We start from the raw sequence: 18806 nt of genomic DNA, 5'->3' as shown, positions 1-18806 counted from the left end.
ATTACATAAGTTCAGCATAAAATACTTGAATGGGTGACTCAAGACTTTTACACTGTACTGCAGTTACATACTTTTTTTTTTCTAAAATTTTACCCACATAAGAGTCATGAACTATTGTTGCCTGGGGCTATTTCCTGCTGCTTTTAAATGGCTCAGTGCTGGAAAGTTAACATCATACATCTGTAAAATAAATACACTCACCGGCCACTTTATTAGGTACACCTGTCCAACTGCTCATTAACGCAAATTTCTAATCAGCCAATCACATGGCAGCAACTTAATGCATTTAGGGATGTAAACATGGTCAAGACAATCTGCTGCAGTTCAAACCGAGCATCAGAATGGGGAAGAAAGGTGATTTCAGTGACTTTGAACGTGGCATGGTTGTTGGTGCCAGACGGGCTGGTCTGAGTATTTCAGAAACTGCTGATCTACTGGGATTTTCACGTACTACCATCTCTAGGGTTTACAGAGAATGTCCCGAAAAAGAGAAAATATCCAGTGAGCGGCAGTTCTGTGGGCACAAATCTCTTGTTGATGCCAGAGGTCAGAGGAGAATGGCCAGACTGGTTCGAGCTGATAGTAAGGCAACAGTAACTCAAATAACTACTCGTTACAACCAAGGCATATAGAAGAGCATCTCTGAACGGGCAACACGTCGAACCTTGATGTGGATGGGCTACAGCAGCAGAAGACCACACTGGGTGCCACTCCTGTCAGCTAAGAACAGGAAACTGAGGCTACAATTCGCACAAACTCATCAAAATTGGACAATAGAAGATTGGAAAAACATTGCCTGGTCTGATGAGTCTCGATTTCTGCTGCAACATTGGATGGTAGGGTCAAAATTTGGTGTCAACAACATGAAAGCATGGATCCTTCCTGCCTTGTATCAACGGTTCAGGCTGGTGGTGGTGGTGTAATGGTGTGGGGGATATTTTCTTGGCACACTTTGGGCCCCTTAGTACCAATTGAGCATCGTGTCAACGCCACAGCCTACCTGAGTGTTGTTGCTGACCATGTCCATCCCTTTATGACCACAGTGTACCCATCTTCTGATTGTTACTTCCAGCAGTGTCATAAAGCATGAATCATCTCAGACTGGTTTCTTAAAAATGACAATGAGTTCACTAGACTCAAATGGCCTCCAAAGTCACCAGATCTCAATCCAATAGAGCACCTTTGGGATGTGGTGGAACGGGAGATTCACATCATGGATGTTAGGCCGACAAATCTGCAGCATCTGTGTGATGCTATCATGTTAATATGGACCAAACTCTCTGAGGAATGTTTCCAGTACCTTGTTGAATCTATGCCACGAAGGATCAAGGCAGTTCTGAAGGCAAAAGGGGGTCCAACCCGGTACTGGCAAGGTGTACCTAATAAAATGGCCGTTGAGTGTATACCTGCTGTTCAGTCTGAACTCCTTTCTTTAAATTTTCTGATTTCTTGCCTGAAAAGATTTTTTGACAGCTTGAAAGCTGAGAAAAGAGGGATTTTTAAGCTAGTAGATAGGACTTGTTTTTAAAGCTGCCAAAATAAAATGAGGTTTCAATGATTTCTTCAGAACCAGTGAAGTTACATCAGCATTAAGCATTCCTCCTTTATAATTCTGACTAGAGGTAAGACCAGCACTGTGTCAATTTAACCATTCAATTTTTTGCAATACATGATCTAATGTACAATATAATGTATTAATCTTTTAATACCCATGCTTTTTGTGTTCTTTTTAATTTCATATGACCACAATTATCCAGTGATATCATGATTCACCTCTGTTTGAGTTGTTGAGTTTCTTGTTTGTTTTTCTGCACCTCCCTGTTTATGTTCTTTAATTGCTGTTATTTTAGTCCTTACTATTGTTTACAATTTTTTGTAACATTTAGAGTTCTCTATTGTGCACTCAAATCTGCTTTTAATTAATTTAATAAACTTGGATCAATACAGCAAGAATGAGACAAAAAGTGATCCAAACTCTGCTCTTAATGTGAAGAATAAACGAGAATTACATTTTTTTTTCAATCAAGGCCAGAAGAATTTGGGAACTGGATACCTTTTTTGTAGTCAAATGTGAAAAACCTTTTTATGTTTTGGCTCAACAATGACCAAAAGTGACCCAACCCCATCCGACTAAAAATCTGACTACTTTCTTCGTTTAATTAAACTATAGCATGCTTAGTTTATTTTTACACCAAAGAAAATCTCAAAATACTGTGACTTTAGTTTTTCAAATAGTTTTTTTTTTTTTGGCCCGCATCACACAATTTCTGGAGACCACTATGGAAAAGATGTGTATTCATTGCAATTAGTATAGCTTACATTTTTAAAAGACACTGGCAGAAAAAAGCTGTGATTACCTCACGATCATGAGCTACTATTTATGATTGGTTTATTTTAGCGAGACTGAGTATGATTAACACTGGAGGAAGATTTTGAGAAAGTTGTTTTATTACCTGGATTTTCTGAGGAATCACCTTCTTCAGGCATTTGCTCTTCAGAACCACCTCAAATCCTGGCCTTCTTAAAGCCTGCAATTGATGTACTACCTGCTACATCTTCTGAACATGAAACATTTCTGAAAGTATTTGTATATCAGGGATGAAGGCCACCTGAAGGTCAGGTTTCCCCAGAGACAATGTCAGAAACAAGTCTCTGCACACTGCAGGAAGAACGTATTGTTACAACAAATAAAGCCATTAACTCTCAAATGTTTCACATTTAGTGTCTCTCTCTCTCTCATATTTCTCACGAACAAAAGAAAAAAATGTCCATGTCTTAGTATGATAACACTGCTAAAATAATTTTAATCATCAGACCTGGTTAATTTATCTTATTTCATGTGTCATTTGTTTTGAAAGTGTGTCATTTGTGCATTAATTTAGCAAATAGAAGTGCTAATAACAAATAAAATACTATAGTTGCATTCTTTGAATTTCTCTGTTATTTTTATTCATTCTTATTCATTTACGTTTGACCTCTTGGCTTTTTTTTTCTTTTATACCAAATCTAGACTCCTTGTTGTACTGCAGGGTGTCAAATTCTTGTGAAATAGTTCCCTCTAGTGGACTGCTTGTGTATTACATGAATTGCTCATCCTAAAATTAGCATTTTTAAAATGAACATTAGTGTTAACTAACATAACTAGTGTTAAAAAGAAAAGAAATCACAATAATTATTTATTTCTAAAAAAAAAAGAATAATATTGCTTCTGTCTGTTATCTATGTAAAAACACACAAAAAACAAAATCCCATCCCACTCAACCCAGAGGATTCATAGTCATCATAAATCTGGTCTTTGTGGAGGAGTAGCAAGAAGCAAGCCATTGTTAAAGGAACCATAAGAAGTCCTGCTTATATTTCACCATAAGCCATGTGGATGGAAAACATTGCCAACATGCAAAACTGTATATTTGGTAGAAACTTAACACTGTACATTACCCTGAACACACCATACCAATAGTAACATATAGTGGTAGTAATTTGGTCATAGTCGATGGGAAGATGGATGGAGTTAAATTCAGGGCAATCATGGTAGAAAACCTGTAACATATTGCAAAAGGCTTGAGAATGGGTTGGAGGTTCATCTTCCAGCAGGAACACTCCACCACAATATCCCTAAACATACAGCCTGTTAAGGCTTGCGAGATATAGGACCCCAGAATGCCGACGAGCAGGCAGCGTGATGGTAATTGCAAAAAGGTTTAATAACAAAAACTCACTCACAGCAGAAGGCAGGAACAAAACAACAAAAGGGCACGCAAGACAGGCATGGCATGATCAAAAAAACAAGACTTGGTTTGAGAACAAGACATGATCTGAGCAATGTTTCCGCAATGACTAACTGAACAGGTGTGTATTTATGGAGTGTAAACCAGGTGGAGCTAGGAGACAGATTAGTTTGGAGCAGGTGAACCGGATAAAGATAATTAACAGAGAACACAACGTGACAGGAGCAAAACATGGCTTGAACAGAATGCAAATCCAAGGAAACAAACTAATAGAACTATAACTAGAAAAACATGAAACAAAAGCATAAACAGGAAAATAATAAACAGAAGCATGATTCAAAACTTGAGCAGTGAAAAACATAAGGAAAAAACCCGAAACCAAAAACCAAACAACCCCAAATCATAACACAGCCAGAACTACAACAGAGTGGTTTAGATTGAAGCACATTCATTTATTAGAATGGCTCATCCAAAGATTGAATCTGAGAATCAGGGGCAAGACTTGAAAACCGTTCTTTGTAGACACTTCTGATCCAATTTGATTGATCTTCAACTGTTTTGGGAAAAAAAAGAAGAGAAAGTTCTTCCAGACAATCATCGGACACAAACCTTTACCTGATGGTTGTAAGCTACGAAACTCATCAACTAGGCTGTTGAACAGGCCATCTGGGACAATAGAGAAATGGGAATGTAAAATCTGTTGCAACTTTCTAAAAAAGTTAGTTTTAAGAGGATGGTACTTAAAACAGCTGTACAATGTATGCTAGTTTGTCCTGTATTAAATGCAATGGCAATGAAGTGTTTAGGCAATATGTGGCTATGACGTGAGAAACTGCAAAGACTTAAATCTTTCCCGACCTTCGGCCACACCTTGAGCAAGTGTCAGATCAGTATTTCTTCTTTGTGAAAGTATGTGGACCTTCAAAGTGAACTCACTCCAACTTTTCCACTTTTGACTCGAGACAGATGAAAAGAACCCTGCTCTGACGAGGTACCAACCAACACAATTGTACTCTAGAATGACTGCACACAGGAAAAGGAACGGATTATTTACAGCTACAATTATATATACAGTATTTACAGCTGTTAGTAAAAATCTGCTGTACTGACTGTTGCCATGGCGAGGCATCTGAATGCAGCTAGACTTGCTAACAAGCCATTTTTTTAAAACCATTAAGCTGCTTTCAACCAAACCTCTTTACACAACCAAATTAAATGGTAATTACACTAATAACAATATGTACATGAATAGTTGAGTAATGTTTGGTGATCAGAAATGTAATGAGTTTTCAGGCTTAGAGAAAAGCTCACAATGGATAATGTTTTAGAATTCTAAAAGGTTCATTAGTGTTTTATCAAAGTTGAATGATTTGTGGATGAAGTTATGCTTAATATATCAGAGCCAGTTGTTCAAGCTGTCTTGTCCCATAATTTTTAAATAAAACCCCAGTGATCTTGATCAGTTTGCAGAAGCATGTCTTCTATGACTAATATGACCATACAGTTAAGTTAATTTTTAGCAGGGAAATCATGATCATTTTCAGTCTGCATCCTAAAAGGCAACAGATCATAACGGTACAAATTAGATACGTCTGCAACCTACATCTTTATCAGACCACCTTTTAGGGTTTCTCTGTACATCATTAGGAAAATGTCACCCATTTGCTTTGTGGGAAAGAAATGGATTTAATATATCCTTGTATTTTAAAGAGTTCATGATTGAGTTTGAGTTTCTTTAAAAAAGAGGGGACAATGCATATTAATGGACATGTACATGTAAAAATGCCAGATTATAGCCAACGGCTAATTTCCATCTGTAGTCCCTTCGGCAGGTTGAATCAATGACATAAAGTAATGAAATCAATAAAACAACAGTAACAACAATTAGAATAGTAAGCCATCATGACTGTGAGCAATATAAGCAGGTAGAGTAAGTACACAGAGAGATAAAAGTTCCTTAAAAACAATAGGATAAAAAATAGAAAGAGAAGCAAGAACAATGAAAAATATAGTGGATCATAACATACAGGCCAAGTGTGTCAGGGGACCATACGTATTTTACTAGTGTTAAAAAACTAAAATTAAATATCAAAAGACTATTTGAAGTGCAGAGTGCTGAAAGTATATGCTAGTAATAGACAAATATACAAGTTTAGGCATGGTTGTGGCAACAGTACTGTTCTTCCAATAGCCAAGCTTTAGGATGTTTGGTAAAAGAGGTCAGAGTCAGAAGTTCACGTATTGAGTTTGGTATTGAATTCCAGGTGCGAGAAGCACGAACAGAAAAACTGGCTTGACTAAAGGCACTCTTTCTAAAAGGAACCACACAGTCACCTCTAGAACCAGCTTGAGGTTTTTTTTCACAAATTCTTGTAACGGAGGAGGTGCTTTGCCATGGAAGATTTTGTAAACCAAAATAGCATTGATATATTTAAGAGTATTGTCCCAGTTTAAGCACTCATGTTTTTTTTAATATCTGACAGTGATAGCTTTGGTTTTTTATCCAATATTTTCAGAGCTTGTTTATAAACTGTTTCAATCGGCTTTAGTGTCGTCTACAGGCTGATGCCCAACTTGTTATGCAATAGGACATGTGGGACATGATCATAGTATCAAAATACAATTTTGCTGTCTCAAGAGATAGATTGTGTCTAATAAACCTAAAGTTTGACAAGTTAAACTTAATTCTGTTCACAATATTTTTTATCTGTCATTTAAAAAGAAGTTATTCTTAAGTATTTAAACTCTTGTACGACATCAATTGTTTTACCTTGCACAAAAACGTTAGGATCACTGTCAGTATTTGCTCTTTTTGAGAAGTACATACACACAGTCTTGGATATGTTCAAGCATAGTTGGGATTTCTCAAGCCAGTTACACACATTTATCATAGCATCTGTCAACTCTAGCGCAGCATGTTTTTTATTCTTTGCATGGACATACAGAACAGCATCATCAGCATCAGCATCAGCAGATTACATTCAAAGGACAACACCTTGGCAGATCATTTATAAACAAACTGAAAAGCAGTGGACCTAGCACTGACCCTGCGGTACCCCAAGATTGTTGTTGCATGATGTTCACTTAATGTTCTGTATCCTAACACACTGTGATCTTGCAGATATATGTGATTCAATCCAGTTCAGAGTACGTGGGGAAAAGTTAAAACTAGACAATTTAGTAAGCAGTATCTGGTGATTAATGGTGTCAAACGATTTTCTGAGATCTTTGAAAACAGCACCGACACCACCTGCATCAAATTTTTATTTTATGTTTTTTAAAAAGAAACAAACCGCCGTCTCAGTAGAATGATGTTTTCTAAAGCCAAACTGCATCCTGTTCAAGGTATATGGACTATTGTTAAGATGATTTACAATTTGCTCCGCTACTATTTTTGAGGCTGCTGGAAGTATGCTTATCGGTCTGTAATTGCTGGCTATTGCAGGATTACCTGACTTAAAGATTGGTGTAATGACATAGCACTTCAGGGGTTCAGGGAAGGAACTTTCATTTATGGATTTATTCATAATAGTAGATCAGGATGCGATGAAAGATATTTTAAACCTGATATTTTAGAAATGTTACATCCATACAAAATGCACCTTTGGCTTTAGAGCTTTTAAGGCCACACACCGCATTATCAACTTGTGACTGCGACACTACGCACAAATTAAGAAAGGGTTTACCGGCGTTTAGTGGCATTGATGGGTGGCATTCTATCTGGGGGCAACTGCTTCGAGTCAGTTTTTTAACAGAGTCTATAAAAAAATCAAAGTTGTTGCAATGTCCCTTGGGTCATGAATGACTTTCTCCTGTAACTTTAGCTTCCTACTTTCTCTGTGCACTATACAATTTCCCGTTTTTTAATATTTGTCCAGATATCTTTAGCATTTCCTCTTGCAGTACTAATTACATTAATAAAAAAATTTGCTTTTGCGAATCGAATTTCCTTTACCACTTTATTTCTAAGAGAAGTAAATGTCTGTCTATCATTCACCCTTTTCGTTTTAAGTGATATTTTAAGAGCATGATGCCATGAGCTCTGACAACACAGGAGCTTATGGAGGCACACAGCATAACAGATCTACCACCGTTTGTTGGCAGGAGCTTCTTCAGATCTGCTGTAAGACGGAGCACTACAGGAGATCCTTCCTGCCCACAGCCATCAGCATCTACAACGGCTCTTTGAGGAAACCTTCATAATATGAGCTATAACAACATTTAATTTCCTTTTGGGATTAATAAAGTATTTTTGAATTGAATTGAATTTGAATGCGCTGCTTTTTCACATTTTTGTATGCATATGTCGATGAAGTAAAGACTTGGGTAGACAATAGCTCTAATGGTGAAGCATCCAGAAGGGAAATGTTGATGTGAACAAATTGAGACACTGTTCAGCGGAGGTTGAATAGAGTTAAAAGGTGAAAATTATGAAAGCTAATAAAAAAGTTATATTGTTTCAAAATCTGGATTATATCACAGGATTATAGGCAATGGGACTATCCGAACTGAAGGGGGTAGCAGTACGCTAACGTTTCGTTTGCCTGCTTGGCAAGCAATGGAGAAGAAGAAGAAGAAGACGAAGAAGACCATCGATTTAAACATTACCTGAAGCTACCGCTAATGTTGCTAACAGGAGGGAGCTGTCAGTAAGTACAGAAAATATTGAGAAATGTTTGTGCTAAAGTTTTTTATTTAGCTTCACGAAGCTTCTGTGAGAATCACCAGCGCGAACAGGAAAGGAATTTATCATGTTTATTCTTACAAGTATTTCCCACGTTATGGGTTAGACTTACAGTACAAAGACGCGTTTACTTTTAAAGTTAGCTGAAGTAAAAGATTTGCCATGTTTGAAAACTGACTGATTTAACATGAATCAACTCTTGTAATTAACTTTTTGATAAATTAAAGCCACACGAGGCTCTGGGGTAAAGGTTCTCTTACTGGTTGGTTTAGCAGTGGAAGCAGTGTTTCTGCCCGCTTGTTGTTGCCAATGATGTTATGTGTAATCTTTATGTTTGTATTCATTTTAATTTTTATTATAGTTTTATAACTGTTTGTTTATATTCCCTATGGTTTTATGATATGTGTTCTTTTTTTTTTTTTTTTTTTTATCTGTGTAACCATGGACCTACGCCTGTTAATAAATTGATTTGTTGATTGATTGATAAACCGTGTTGGTAAGGTCATGTAAAAAAAAGATATCTATGCACAAAACCAAGCGGAGGTGCAATAATAGTCATCTTTAAATTGAATTCCAGTTAGGAAGAGCAGCAAACGAACGGAGGCCAAATTTCAGTGAGCAAGCTGCAAGTGTTTACAGTCATAAAATTTCTTAAAAAGCTAATTTCAGTTGTCAGTCAAAGATTATCCTGTTTTTGCTGTATGACAAATTTGCCAAGTTGAAATAAGTTACAGGTACATTGAATAGATTAGAAAATAGTTAAGAAATGTATTTTACTAATTCAAATCAACAAAGGAAACCTTTAAAGATATTTCTCTGAAATACGGTAATTAAGCTTTCTGAAAAGCAGAATTGTGGTTTTAGAACTGATAAAAATACATATTTTGATACAGAATGTCAGCCTACTGAAAAGTATATTGGTGCACTGCATTGTACATGTCCTCAATACGTGGTCAGGGCTCCTTTTGCATGAATTACTGTATCGGATGTGGCGAGTGACTTTGAGGAGGTGGTTTGGATGCCCAGGTTGCTTTAATAGTAAACTCCAGCTTATCGTCATTGTTGTGTTTGGTGCTTCTCCTCTTTATCTTGACAGTACTCCTTAAATCTTCTATGGGCTTTAGCTTAGGAGAGTTTGCAAAGTATTTTCTCCTTAGCCCTGTGGTTTAGAAGTGACTTAAAACAAGGAAAGCAACAGTTGTATCACATTTCCTGGATACAGCAGTCTGTGGTGAATCTTGAAGCATTAACCCCAGGCTAAGTCCATAGCTTGTGAATCTCCCTAAAACTCTTGTAGGGGCTTTTTCCTGTCAAGGCCATGGTTAGCCTTGTTGCTTGCACAGCTTTTCCTACAACACTTTTTCCTTCCACTCAACTTTCCTAGATATGCTTGGAACAGCCGGCTTCTTTAGGTATGAGCTTTTGTGACTTACCCTCTATGTGGAGGGTGTCACTGAGTAGTTTTCACAATAGTGTGTAGGCTTATTATTTGGCTTCATTTGCAAATTGTACTAATATTGTTTTGTTCTAGGAAAAATTTACAGGAATAACAAATTATATATAATTAATATTTATGTTGAATTTATGTGTTAAATTTACAGGAGTTGGTGAAATTATTTAATTCAGAAATGTGTAAATTAAAAATATGGTTTGACAGATATTAATTATCATTGAACTTAAGTAAAACTAATATCTTGCTATTGGGAAGGTGTAGAAGAAATACCCAAGTAGTAGAAAAAACTAATAGGAAACATGTTATCAAATACATACAAAACAAAATGTCCAGATGTTTTGCCATACAGAGTACAGCTAAACATGTTCTGGACTACAAGTCACTCTTCATTCTCTATTGTTCACTTGTTTTTCCATATTTACATTACTGTGTGGAGGCATGGGTTAATAATTCTCAGAATCAGAAAAGCTTTATTGCCAAGTACGTTTTTGGACATACAAGGAATTTGTTTTGGCGTAGTCGGTGCAATACAATACAAATTAAACAGTATAAACATATCTACAATATAATATAAATATATGTGCACAGTTTTAAGTGAGTGAGAGTAAATGTAGAGCAGTATAAGATGCAAGAGCAATACAACAGTGCAGGTGATCATGTGCACTGGAACCATTATTTATACTGCAAAATCAAGCAATCAGCATGATTCATAATACTCATTATAGACATCACACAAATCCATTCCATAAGTCTAAAACCTAAAACTGGCTGATTTGGTCCATTTTTAAACGGCACAAATAACGTATAAAGCAATAAATAATCTTTTACCTGGTAACATTCAAAAATAGTTTTTAGTTTTTTTTTATCAGCTGTAAGCCATCATCATCCAGATGAATAGAAATAAACACATGCAGTTTTTTTTCTGCTTTAATATTTTAATAATTATTTGGGGTTTTTTACTCTGTTATTTACAGAATCTCCTCATGGCCACACCAGTGCCTGTGCTCCGCCTACCAAAAGGTCCTGACCCAAACAGCCGCGGGTTCGACCCCAATTCTCCTCGTTTCATTGCTCTATGCCGCACGTCCATCCCCACTTCGGCTGCAGCGGAGTCGGACCCTGTGCAGCTGCAGGAAGAGCAGCATGCACGCTCTGTGCTGAGAGAGCGGTTCCTACGTTGTCTGCTTGCGATGACCAACAAGAAAGTTCAGTTTCAGATGCATGAGAAGGTGAACGTTGAGGCTACATTTGGGGCGTCGGATATTGACGTCCTGAACTTTCAGGTGTCTGACCTGCACACTCCCATCGGGGTGCAAAAAGAAGCTCTCATCAGATGTCAGGATGTCATTTCATTCACATTTGATATATGATGCTCTGAGCCCAGTTCCTGCCAGAAGCACCTTACTGTCTCTCTTTTGATTCTGTAAAATACATTATCAAAGTGTTCTCTACTTAGGGTGGCATTGTTGCACAATGTCTTGGTGAACACTCCGGGTGGAATAGGTTTATACGAAATGTGTGATAAACACGTCTAGATTTGACGTTCATAAACCGTTTCGCCACAAGAGGGAGCCATTTATTTTTCATGAAATAAGTGTTTGAAACTTGCTCAGTCCATTCTGGGTGATAGATTAGGCACATACTTGTTAAACAATTGTCTTGACTGAACTGAACAGAAATGTTGCTACTGCTATATTATTGCTGATGACTTACTGTGGTTTTGGAATAATCTGACATAATAAAAATTATTTTACACGTCTCACCTGGATGGCAACACCCCCATCTTTGTATATGAGGTTCAACAAGCTTTTACTTTGAAGCATTCATTTGTTTCCTTTCCTCACACTTTCTACCTTTCTGGCTTTGTATTTGCTTGTTTTTGTACTTTGCAAATAAAGAAAGAAAAGACTTGTGAATAAATCCTTTGAGTCTTTTGAATACTTTTTATTTGACAAGTGGGGGAAAAAAACACTGCATCCAAACAAAATATCTGAATAATGTTTCTTAAAACTGAAAGCATTTTATTTTTATTACTTGGAGATGTAACAAAATACTGAATGGTTGTTTAACAAGCATTGGCTTCTTTGTCATACAAGCACACTTGGACACATCATGACAAAAATTACCATTTTCTTTTACATTGTATCGGCCACCCCTTCACAGCGCCTCAAGAAAATAATCTAAAGACAAATCTAATTTTTTCAAAAAGAAATTATTCTGTATAAACATAGCCTATGTTGTTTAGACAGTATAACGTGTACACTTTTAAACATTTTATTAACCTTGTCATTAATAAACTATATGCTGAACTGAAGGGGTAGCAGTACGCTACCCGCTTTGTTTGTCTGCTCGGATTCAGAAGAAGATGAAGACGGCATACCATCGATGTAAACGTCATATTAAAAAGAAAGCACACCCTCTTAAATCTAACCTCAATAAAAACACACAAATATAAATCCAAAATAAATAGGCCATGTAAGGAAGATAAGTACACTGAGGCTGCTCCTATTGGATTTGGGAGAGAAAGCACCACTGGGTGCTGCTAATTAGACGATTAACTCATTATCATCAGATGTGGCCACATCTATTGTGAACCCAATGGCAAGCTGGAAAGAGATGAGCAATTACTTAAAGAAGCTGTTATAGCTGCCATTAATGTGAGCATGGTTATTAGGCAATTTCCCAGGTATTTAGAGTCTGTCATTCTATGGTGTGAACAAGTGTAAAATAAAATTGCCAATCTTCCCAGGAATGGATGTACTAGCAAGATCAAACCGTGCAATGTTTCTAGAAATTGTGAAAAAAGGTAAAGAGCTATGGTAAAGTATTAAAGTTTATGGCTAGACAACTTGAAGAAGACAGGAAAGCCCATTTTCTCTTTTTTTGCTGATTTTCAGCTGAAAGAAGCGCAAAACTTCTAGAAGCGTCCTTTGATAAGATAAGGAGAAGTAGATACAGTATGTCTACCCACAATGCAGAGCACAATTATTTTTAAAAACCAAGTGCAAGCATGGTAGTGGAGGTGTGATGATCTGGGCTGGTTTTACAGCCTCACTGGGCCAGGGTTTCTAGCAGTATACTCAGTATACTCCCCTGCATAAAAAAAATATTCTAGTCACAATTGAGGCAATTTGTCCTTAAGATTGGATCAGTGTTTTTTTAGGAAAGGAAAAGTGAACCAAAATTAGTTCATAATGAGCTGAGAAACTGGTAGAGCCATGCAGAAAATGACCTCTTTAAATTACTGTTGCTAAAGTTTGTTCTACAGACAAATGAAACATGATTTCAAACTCTTCTTTTTGTTTGATGAAAAATGACAGTACAGCCATTTTTAATGGTCATATTTCCTGGTTTGTGATGGCATTAAAACATGTTCAGATTTGCCTAATAAATGTGTTTGAGACTTAGAATTGCGGGTAATGTTCAGTAGTCAAAGGATGAATGCAGAGGATGCTGTAATTGAAGCAGTAAGTCACAGAACCTAGGCTTTTTACAAAGTGGGACATTAATTTAAGTAAAGGATAAACAGCTCTTAAATGGAGCATATCATTTTTGTTAAATGTCGCACAGGGACCAGTTTATGACAGCAGAAAAGACATTAGTTTTTCTTAAATCCCTGCCCATAAATTAAATTTAGAACAACTGGATTCATCATTGTTTAACACCGGTACCATTTCTTGGGTGGCAGCAGGAGGGGGATTGGGGAGGCGGGTGCACCTACAGTTTAATCTTCTTAAAAGGTGTATTCTGCGAGTTCCCAATAAGTCATTTTATTTGAGTACCATTAGGTGGCCGTGTTATGTCTGTGTCTGTGTCTCTTTTTGTACCTGAATTATCTGACAACTCAGTGGAGACAGTCATCACTGAGGCAGTGACTCATCCCCACATACACCCACCACCAGCCCTCCGCCCCACCGCCACCCTCAACATCAGTATCTTGTACTCCCTCTCAGCTTCCCTATCCCAAATATGACTTAAACCTCTCGTGACGTCATCGAGCCTTTGTGATTCAATCAGGAAGCCCTCAAGGACAACCAATGTTAATTTCATATACAGAACAGGCATGCTGCTTTGTGATCAGCAACTCTGAACCCCTTTAGTTCTTACTCTCACCTCCACTTTGTCCTCACAATGTATAAAAGGCATATACAGAACTGAGTACAAGTCCTTTTCTTGATGCTTCCATTGAGGCAAGCTGTATTGTAATCTTTTAAAGTGTTCTTGATCAATAGTTGTTAAAAATAATCTAATATTTTTTATCTTTCATGTATGGCTTCTGTTTCACTCATTTTAATTAGGCCCAGTGCCTGATAATATTCACAAGATTTTTTTTGTTAGTCATTTAAGCCACTGAACTCTGATCTATGAATCATTCAGGCATAAACCAACTCCTAAACACACACTAACAAAAACAAGCTGTTAATAACCAATAAAATTAGTACATACATTTAATTTGGGTAGATTTATTCAATGTTTCAGAGTGGATATTATGTGAGTTAAAACAGCAAACAGACAAATAAATTGGTCAAATACCAACCAATGGTTTTAAAAATTGCCTACTTTTTTGAGTTAAATTCAAACAAATTATTATTACATTCAAATTAATTAGAGATTGCTTTATTGGTTTGGTTTGTCCTCCCTTAACAACAAAAAAAGAAGTGACTTTACATCAATGCATGTGATCTTATTGAAATAGGAATAAACCACATAAATCTATTCAAACAAGATGGCCTGTAAACATTTTCCCTGACAACCACATCTAACGTGTCCCCACTGGTAATAACTGCTGCTAAGCCGTTTAAAGCCAATTAAAGCTAGATTTCAATTCTTTATATATATTCTAACAAGGTGATATCCAAACATTGTGCCTGAAAAACCAGAGCTAAGATGTGTCATTCATTGGCAATGTTCATTCTTCTCAAGGTTAACAACTCCGCTATCTAGCAAATTGGTGCTGTTGCTAAGCTACAAAAGGCTGAGTAACTATTTCTTTTAAATCTATCCTAACAATGTTGCATTTGAACCCCTCTGACAACCATAGCTAAGGTTTGCTGTTCAATGGCAACAACTGCTTTAAAGTTAAGTATCTTGCTAGGACGTTTTTAGCATACTGTAAGTATTGCCAAAGTTGCAAAACTAGTTAAAGCTGTATACAAACTTGAAATTTTCATATTATGATAGTTTTTAACTTTAACTAAGTTAGTCAGTCAGTCAGTCATTTTCTACCGCTTATTCCATAGTGGGTCGCGGGGGAGCTGGTGCCTATCTCCAGCAGTCTATGGGCGAGAGGTGGGGGACACCCTGGACAGGTCGCCAGTCCATCGCAGGGCACTTTAACTAAGTTGATATATTTATTCATATTAACACTCATACACATAAAATCCATACCGCTTTTGCTTATAAAGTGAACATGAAAAATTATAAAAACCTTAGACCGAACCAACATAAGTAAATTTTCGCCTAAAAATGTTTAAGTAGGAATTGTTACCAAAATAAAGTAACTAAACTTGGTAGAATTTAAGCATCAATGAACATTACATTTACTAAAGATAACTATATTTGATATTCTCCAAAATGCCTTTTTATAGAGCAAGTGTTGAACCAATGTGATTTCTAAACATAACTGACAACTTAGCAAAGAACCAGTTTTACATTGGATTATTTGGCATTTTAGCTCTTAACACCCGTGTCACAGGATCTGTCTTGTGTTTTATTGATGTATGAAAATACTTCCAGTGTAGGTAATTCTCCAGCATAGGTTTTCTGTGCTCTCACCCAGTGACACCACCAGCCCACCACGACCCTGCAAGGACAAGCCAGTATAGACAATGAATCGAGGGTTGGTTTTCTATGCGTCCGATACTATAGCATATGTAATGTCACATTATACTATGCAACATACATGTCGGACACATTGAAAAGTTCTTATCTATTAACATTACATCTCAGATATGCCACTTTTGGGCCCAGCCATGGATGGAGAACAAAAACTGAACTGCACACAGAAGAGACTGGCAGAATCTATGAATCCCAGAATGCACATCAACCCATTCTCATGCATAGCTCCCTGGGAGGAGGAGTTCCAAATAGTTCTTTACCCTGTGACATGAAAGAGCTACAAAACTATGCCCTCAGTAGCATTTCTTACTCTTTGACCACAGCTCTCCACACCCTACATTGGGGCCGACACCCATGTTAATGTCTTGATCACGCTGATCTACAAAAAGACTGCATCTTGGAAGAACCCTTGGCTCCAAAGTAAAGTATGGTTTGCTCTTTGTGTATCCTGTCGAAAATAAGACTAGCTGCCTAAAATTGGCTGTCTGAGCTTTTGCAGAGAAGAATCCGAGTCATCGATTCTATAAGAAGAAAAAGGTTTTGTTTTTTGAAGCGGTTTTCCTTTCACTGTGCTGAAGAAGACAGCATTTGAAACCGAAGCTCCGTGCACTTGACGTGTGTGCCGGTCCGAACAAATGGTCCCACCGCAGCGCTGAATAGAGTGGCCACCATGCTTCTCTGTTCATCAGCCCTGCTGAACTCATCGTGCCCTCCTCTTCATCTGAATAGTTCACAGTAAGAGGTTGTGTCTGGGCAATGAAAAATTAGTTCAGGATAGAAACTTTCTAAAGGTCTTGTAACGTGAGCTTGCTCCGTTTTATCGTTGATTTCCCTTCCACCTGTCCCACTAACCAGAATTAAAAGTGTCCTAATAGTCCCTATAAATGTGGTAAATTGTGTCTCCATTATCCCAGCTGCTAATGCTAAAGGTAAAAGCTCTGCTAATGCTAAGATGGTAGCCACAATTAGTTCAGCTGTGTTTAACAAACTGCTGACTCAGTTGTCCTAACTATTATTAATTTCAAATTTAATAAATTATTATTGAAACATTATTTTACATACAATATTGTGTTTTATTTTGCTTTCTGTTTTGCATTGTAAAGTGTTTGTTTGAACATATAACAATTGCTGTTCTCTGAATTAATTTGGCCTAACTTCTAATTCCTCAAAATAAGCCTTGGTGATGATACAAACATATCCACACTGAACTGTTATTCAGTTCAATTCAATTCAATTCAAAAATACTCCATTAATCCCAAAAGGAAATTAAAAAGTTGACGTACCTCATATTATACAGGTTCCTTCAAAGAGCCGTTGTAGAGTAGATACTGATGGCTGTGGGCAGGAAGTATCTCCTGTAGCAGTCTATCTTACAGCAGATATGAAGAAGCCTCTGACTGAAGAGACTCTGTTGTTGTACAACAGTATCATGAAGAGGATGCTCAGGGTTCTCCTTAATGTTCTTCATTTTATGAAGAATCCTTGTTTGCGCAATAATCTCCAGAGGTTCTAGAGGAGTCCCCAGAACAGAGCCAGCCTTCTTTATTAGCTTGTTGGGCATTTTTAGGTCCCTTATGCCAGCAAATGATGGCAGAAGAGATCACATTCTCCACAACAGACTTATAGAAGATATGCAGCATCTTGCTGCAAACACTGAAGGACCTAAGCTTCCTAAAGAAGTACAGTCTGCTCTGTCCCTTCTTGTAGATGGCTTCACAGTTGCATCTCCACTCTAGTCTGTTGTCCAGGTGAACACCAAGGTATTTATACTCCTCCATCACCTCCACTTACTGCATTGTTTTATTGGTCATTGATTTTTTGGTTTAATCTTAAAGATAATCTTATGGTTTTTTTTTGTAGTTTATTAGTTTTCCTTATTCATTTAATTTTTACTTAGTGGTTTAGTTGAATGTTACTAGCCTAGTTAAACAGTTTCTTAAAGTTACAGTGTTTTGTTATTAATTTCTTGTATTTTGGAGATAATTTGTTTGTGTTTATTCTGTATATGTGTGTAGGGGTTCAATACTCAAGACTGAGAGCTCTTTGGATTTTAATTACTGATAATCAAGTGGTGCCCCGTCTTGGTAGTTTTTATTAAAATTATTATCGTTAGCTCATGGTAAATTTTACATCTCAGTACAAACTTAATCTATGTAACAGGCCTGCACTATGAGGGGAACACATACTTCATAAATGTGACAGGACAGAAAATAGATTTTATTTCTTCATGTATGAACCCATGTAAGAAGTGCTTTTAGATACGTCAACATGCATGACAACATAGGAAACAACATCACAGCAGTTAACACAGATAAAACAGTTTCCTGTTTCTTTAGTATAAAACATCAAACAGAAAATAGTACTTTAAAACTAGCCAGGTGAGCACAAAGTTATTCATACTCCTGGCAGACTTAAAGTAACCTTTGACAAACATGTTAGTAAAAGTAATAGAAATGTTTGTGGTGGACCAACAAGAGTCCCATCTTAAATCCAACAGAGTATCTGTGGAGGGATTTTGGTGATGACAAGGATGCCCTCCAAACTCAGAGATTTAGAGCTTATTGCGAAAGATAAATCACTAAAAACACTGGTGGAAACATGCAAAAGTCAGCAATTATAAGGAAGTATTTCATTGTAATCCCAATAAATGTTTGTTCACTGATCACTGAGGCAGGTGCAAATAATTTTCAACATATCATTTTGTTAAAATGTAAAAGAAAAAAAAAAACAGAGTTTTTCTTCTCAAAATATTTCCCCTCATACACTGTCTTGTTATCTTTAAAGAAATTCTTGTGTCATTTACAATCACAAACAAGTTTCTTGGCTGAGTGACAATAACCTTTATTCTAAATGTGAATGATTTTGATCTTAAATTTTGTAAATTTCTGCAGGATGTCTTGTTGCTTCTTTAAGAAATGACCTTTGGGTGCTGTTCATCTGCTTGTAAAGATTGTTTAAGGTTTCCCACCTCTTCAGGTGTCTTCATCTTGTCTACAAACTCCACAATATGCTGCCATTTGTGAGGCACAATGAACGAACAGGAAATTGGTGAAAAAACAAGCAAAATTAGAAAGCCTAGAGAAATATTGATCAAGACCACCTG

The 18806-nt window shown here is 36.9% G+C and overlaps 1 protein-coding gene and 1 long non-coding RNA gene across 2 annotated transcripts; both read left to right on the top strand.

Moving 5' to 3' along the window:
- The first annotated feature begins 8248 nt into the window (after nucleotides 1-8248).
- Nucleotides 8249-11785, top strand: gemin7 (gem (nuclear organelle) associated protein 7). Its single transcript, XM_047392111.1, has 2 exons — nucleotides 8249-8377; nucleotides 10840-11785. The coding sequence occupies exon 2, from the start codon at nucleotides 10849-10851 to the stop codon at nucleotides 11233-11235; it is 387 nt and encodes a 128-aa protein (XP_047248067.1). The 5' UTR covers nucleotides 8249-8377; nucleotides 10840-10848; the 3' UTR covers nucleotides 11236-11785.
- A 3092-nt stretch (nucleotides 11786-14877) lies between these two features.
- LOC124883744 lies at nucleotides 14878-15972 on the top strand. Its single transcript, XR_007042305.1, has 3 exons — nucleotides 14878-14977; nucleotides 15645-15704; nucleotides 15815-15972. It is a non-coding gene; the product is annotated as an uncharacterized LOC124883744 (long non-coding RNA).
- The last annotated feature ends 2834 nt before the right edge of the window (nucleotides 15973-18806 follow it).

Source organism: Girardinichthys multiradiatus, chromosome 18 (assembly GCF_021462225.1).
Source record: "Girardinichthys multiradiatus isolate DD_20200921_A chromosome 18, DD_fGirMul_XY1, whole genome shotgun sequence".
Classification (NCBI taxonomy): Eukaryota; Metazoa; Chordata; class Actinopteri; order Cyprinodontiformes; family Goodeidae; genus Girardinichthys; species Girardinichthys multiradiatus.
This window is presented reverse-complemented; position numbering and strand designations above follow the sequence as displayed.